This window comes from Orbicella franksi, chromosome 11 (assembly GCF_964199315.1).
Source record: "Orbicella franksi chromosome 11, jaOrbFran1.1, whole genome shotgun sequence".
In the NCBI taxonomy this organism is placed as follows: domain Eukaryota; kingdom Metazoa; phylum Cnidaria; class Anthozoa; order Scleractinia; family Merulinidae; genus Orbicella; species Orbicella franksi.
In genome coordinates, this window is record NC_138155.1 from 21,282,205 (window position 1) to 21,288,034 (window position 5,830).

The following is a 5,830-nucleotide window of genomic DNA, read 5'->3' on the forward strand; positions in this document are numbered from 1 at the left end:
CACAACTAACTCTAAGAAGAAACGAAAACAACTTCAGCACTTAAAACGCGTTAAAACACTGGTATACGTAGCCATAGTTTCAAGCTGTTTTTAAACTCTTTATTATTTGTTAACGTCATGTTTCGTGTTTAAAAACAAATTCCTATATTAAGAATAAAGATTGGCAAATAATTTATTTGACGTATATATCCTACTACTACACTGACGCACCACGAACGATACTTTGAACTTACACATGTATGTAGTAGTAGGCAGGTTGATGTGAGCCTGTCCGGGAAATGTCATCCGGCACTACACAGGGTTACAATTCATTTGGTCCTCGCAATTCAACAACAATGGCAGAACTCTGTTAACTCAGACTCGGTAAAGGTGTAAGAAAAGATACCAATCAAGTGGGTTAGGCTGAAAATATCTGGGCCACGAGCCAAATATATTCCCGTACGGACCTCCCAATCAGTCATTTGGGAGATTAAGAAACCACGACGGAAATGCCGAATGAATTTGTATTTTACCTAAGAATCTCGCGGTACTCTAAAGTCATTTACGTTGTTTATCTCTGTCAAAAACTATCGCCAAGCTAAATCCAGAACACAGCGATAAATTTGAAATAAAAATTTAAAAAATTAGCGTTCGTGGTTCACATTCTCCAGACAATACAGAATTTGGTCATTTCACGATGTTGTTCTTTACAGAGGACGGCAAAGAAATGTACCAAGAATTATAACGCAATACAAAAATCTGTGCACGCTTTTGCTTAACTCTTCCTGTGAAACAGCATCCGGTGTAAACATGCACCTGCAGTAATGGTTTGAGTCATCAGTTATTTTAATAACTAATGACTTAAGTCACTGCTATTGAAATAGTTGGCATGACTCGAGAGGACTAAGGTTACCGGAGAAACTAAGAATAATAATATTAAAAAATAAGCTCGCAATTGGTTTCGTTTTCCTTGTTCCAAAGTGATCAAACAACAAGCATCTTATTACAGAATATACTCATTTTAAAATGTGTGACGCATTTTCTCCACTCAACACGTAGGGCTTTTATTGAAATCTTCGTCTTCAAAGCTGTCGTTCATAAAACGGTATTGTCAATTGATGTGATTTTAAGCAAAGTTGTTATCTTTCCTTTAAATATATTTTGCCAGCTGAAACTAAATAAATTATGAACAAAAGGCAACCATCGAGAAAAAAATATAAAAATAACTCAGAGGACGAAGCGAAACTGATGTGATATGGAATATGACCCGGAAATATGAGAACGGTAACTAATGCAGTGACAGGTATTGACTGAAGCCAATTTCATATCTAAAAGGCTCACGCTATATTCTAAAACCACCAACTATCTACTTGCAAATTTCAAACAGTTGCCGAACACTTAGCGTTCGAGAAAGCTTTCTGTTTACGCTGTCAGCTACAACCAACACTGATAACCGAAACGATTCACAAGGCAAGTTCAGTCTTTCAGGTAATCATTTTTCGTTTTCTTTTCTTTTTGTTTTTGTTTTTTCTTTTAGAGAAACTGCCCTTCAAGTTAGCAGTTGACGACGAATATTCAGCTCATCTTCAGTGTGGTTTAGCAGTGGTTTCCATCAAATATAAGTATTCTACGTAGAAGTAAAACTAAAACTACAATGTCTTTGCAAAGGTATATACTTGTTATATAAACATCTCACCCAAACATTAACCGAATCGCTCTTCGGGATTATCTACGAGGAAGTACGCGATAATTTTATTTTCGATCTTGAGTCCAAGAGTGCTTCTTTCAAATGTTGTTTGCTCGAGATAGAACAATCGAAATACGGTATTGAGTTTTAATGTTTTGAGAATGACAGATTACATCCAGGTTTATATACGTTAAATGGTGCCGTGATGGAAACCACAATTAGAAGACCGTGCCTAATATCTATTGGAAATTTGCAAATTTGGAGGCTTGCTACAAGGAAATGCAAACAGACTTTCATCTCAGATTTAGGCTTGAAAATTCTATAGAAGAATGTAAAGACCTCCATTAGAAAGGCAGAGGTTTGCAATAAATGTTATTTCATGACGTGACAGCACTCAGAATTTAGCTAAGAAGTGAACTCGCAATAGGCTTTTTCCAAAAACACTTATCTATTACTTAACCAAAAAAAAATATGAAACGAGCTTCATTTAAAAAAATAAAAAAAAAACAAAAACAAAACAAAACTGAGAGAGCTAGTAGCGTTGCAAACTCGTCATGAGAGCTAAACAAATCCTGAAAAAGTGCTGTGAATTTGAACAGCAAGTAGTTCTTGTCAGCTGTCAGTTATTTGCTCAACTTTAAGTGATTTCTTAGCAAGGACTTCCTCTTTCAAATATTTGTGCAAGCGTTAGGTCTACTTCTCGAAAAAAAGGTTAAAACCATGTGGGAGATTTTCACGGAGAATTATTATGATGACAGTGTAAAGCGACCTTCTGCGTATTGTGAGAAAATACGTTAAAAAATCGAGTTAAACTAAGAGAAAGGAGGGTGAAGGGAGAAGGTGGAGTTTCAAGGAACTTTTCCCCATTGCCACTGTCCAAGCTTTAAAAGACATCCAGCTTATGCAAACAGATCGACCAGCTTCGAAAGGCTATCACAAAGGATAGGATCATAACTGATAATCAAATTTTAAAAAGTGTTATGGTGTTGTGGTGCTAGATCTTCCAAGAGTTTCATGGCTTAGACAGAAAATTGGCTCAGTTATGCTCATGAGTACCAGCTCGGGTCTGCTTAAAAACTTCCTCTAAAAGAGATATCATTCACGTGATTTTGCGCGCTGAAATATATTTCCTTATCAACAGGGGACGTGTAATAATTGGTGTAACGACCAGCTGAAGAGAGTTGTAGAAGAGTGTTGGAAATATCTTCGTGACAGGCCCTTAAAGGAAGTTAAGAAAATGGATAATTTAACTGTGTATGAAAACAACACGAACGTCCAACAGTTATTTTGCCCAACTGGTCTTTATGGAATACATCTAAAGATATTGATTTCAGCATTGAATATTCCTCTATGCGTCACAGCATTTCTGGGGAATATTCTGATCATTGTTGCTTTTAAGAAAGTATCGTCTCTTCGTCCACATTCAAAACTTCTCTTCAGCTGCCTTGCGGCAACCGACCTATGTGTGGGTGCCATCACGCAACCTCTGTTCGTCATCTACCTCATGTCTCCAGAGCACTCTAGACTTTGCTTTTATGCTGTGGTGTCTTTTCTTACAATAGGCATGATTTTTTGCGGAGTGTCTTTGTTAACGCTGAGTGCTATAAGTGTAGACAGACTTCTCGCTCTTTTGCTGGGGCTACGATACAGGCAGGTAGTAACTTTGAGGCGAGTGCGGATCATCGTAGTTACATTTTGGATTGTTTGCACATTCATAGCAGTTACTTTAACTTACAACCACCAAATACCTTACTACATGGCATTCGTGATTTTTATATTGTGCATAGTGACCTCAACCTTCTGTTACTCAAAAATCTATTGCACACTTCGACATCGCCAAACTCAAGTACACGACCATATTCAGCAAGGACAAGCGAATGGAGCAGTAATTCCAATGAATCTAGCACGTTACAAAAGGACAGTGTCCAGTGCGTTGTGGTTACAAATGGCGTTACTGGCTTGTTATTTCCCAGGGATTATAACATTCTTTATCTTACAATTCCACGCACCTACGGCGTCTATTGAATTTGCATCAGCTTTAGCACTTACTCTCTTTTTGCTAAACTCCACTTTATGTATTGCTGGAAGATGAGGGAGGTAAGACAAGCAATGAAGGACACGATTGGACACTTTTGGTGTTTTTCGAGCTAACTGCGTTGCGACTGTAGACTTAAGTGATTGAAAGAATGTAAGAGGGTCTCAACAGAGTGCCACAGCTAACCGTATTATGGTTAACAGAAATCTTAGAAATTAGTTACCATTGTTTTCAAAAGTTAAAAATTAACTTTTCTGTTTAAAAAAGTTGAAAATTTATTTTGACTTCTGTAAAAGCCTTAGGATCATTCCAGGACGGAAAAAGACGGGTATTAATTTAATTGTTGACTTATATAGGTTGCCAGCCACAAAAAGAAAAAACAAAAACAAAAACAAAACGTAAAGTCTTAACAAGAGATTTTAAGACTTTCACTTTGGTGGCTAAAATTGTTTTACAGTTAATATTTTTTATGGCTAACGGTTTTAATTTTTCAATTTTTAATGCCTAACGGCTAAATTTTGGCTGGTCTTACGGCTAACGGTTACCTCCAATGAGACTTTACTGCAATTCCTTGATCATAAAATTAATCCACAACAAAGCCGTCACAGTACTGAGTCGATCTGAATAACGCAGAAAATGTACCTAGTTCTCACACAGTAAAATTTTTTTGTTAATGAGGGCTTTCTGCTTAAACAGGGATAGCTGCCAACGAACATAAGAACGAATATCAGAACTAGCAGGGTAAATTGTTATAAAAATACCTTCGTTTGAGTTTTTTTACTACTGGATAGGTACATAGAGCACCACAACTTGTAAAGAAGAAATTCGTTCCATGTAGAACAGGACGAACAGAGGCCAGTTTAATGTTTATTACAGGAAAACTGACATTTTAAATTTATTTAACGAGAAGCTGTTATTTTACTAGTATTGCCAACCAAGGGTATCAAAATTAAACTAAAGTGAAAATCCGTGGGAGGTAACCAACTGAAAGTATTGATGAGGTTGATTATTCGCTCAGCCTGGTACATGTGTAACCCGCAGCACTAGCTTTTATTATGTACATTTACACGAGCGCTATACTTGGTTAACAACGTTAGTGCCAAACAGTGGCACAAAGAAGCTATTGTAATAATCGCTCTTTTTAATCACTGTTGTATAATTAAAAGAGGGAGTTTAAGAAAACCACAACGGCAACGGGCAAAGACGCTAAACAAAAGGTTTAATGAGCAGAACAATGGTTTTGCACGTACGTTATAATTCCTGGTAAATTTCTTTGCCGTTCGCTGCAAAACTACACCGTGAAATGACCAAAGAAAACGTGAACCACAACGGATAATTTTTAAAATTTATATTTCGAATTTTACAGTGGGTCCCACGTTTGCTTTCCAGATAGTTTTGACAAAGAGAAACAAACTGAATGAATTTAGAGTAACACAAGATTGGTCAAGATTCGTAGGCAAAATATCAATTCATTTTTCATTCGACGTTGTCCTCGGCCTTACTTAAACTCCCCCAAGAGAAGATCAAGATCTTTTCTTAGCCAATGTTTCACTTGTAGTGTTGGGATTTACGCAGATCAATAGAATTTGAAAATGCCATCCTTTTTGAAGCCTTCTGTTTCTGCTTGACTTCACGCCCCTTTATTCGGGAGTCGACGAAGTTGGGGGGGGGGAGAGGGGAGGGGAGTTAGGTTGGAGTGGGAAGCTGAGAGAAGTGGATTTACATTGATTTGCCCAGTTCATGGTGGTTTTTGTAGGTACATGGAATTGGAGCCATCAGCCGAAGTCTAGTTCCTAAGCTCTCTCTTCCTCTATGAAGGATAACTTACATGCGCATGCTCAAAGCGAACAAATCAGTGTGGAGTTCGCGGGCGCTCTGGCCTTAAACTGTTCGTTTAAATGACGAATTCAACTACATGACAGAGTACACCACTTAACAAGAAGAAACATGGTCGCAAGTTTTATATAAAACAATTTGAGAAGCATGCACTACAACTAGAAACGCCGGAAATGAACGAAACTCGGCTACAGCGTTAAGTCACACGACACATGATTAATTGCTTAAAACTAAATAGCCAATTCCTTCTATGAGATGTGCCTGCAAGGAATCGTGGTGGTTGTATTCATCAA

The 5,830-nt window shown here is 37.5% G+C and overlaps 1 protein-coding gene across 2 annotated transcripts; it reads left to right on the top strand.

The window, feature by feature from the left end:
• Window positions 1–1,220: 1,220 nt before the first annotated feature.
• Window positions 1,221–5,366, top strand: LOC145503427 (D(2) dopamine receptor-like). 2 transcript variants are annotated; one of them, XM_081482892.1, is made up of 2 exons: window positions 1,221–1,467; window positions 2,808–5,366. In XM_081482892.1, exon 2 carries the CDS (start codon window positions 2,904–2,906, stop codon window positions 3,756–3,758), a length of 855 nt encoding a protein of 284 aa, XP_081339018.1. In that variant the 5' UTR covers window positions 1,221–1,467; window positions 2,808–2,903; the 3' UTR covers window positions 3,759–5,366. The 2 variants fall into 2 exon arrangements, with proteins under 2 accessions (XP_081339018.1, XP_081339019.1); XM_081482893.1 differs by lacking the exon at window positions 1,221–1,467 and adding an exon at window positions 1,488–1,647.
• The last annotated feature ends 464 nt before the right edge of the window (window positions 5,367–5,830 follow it).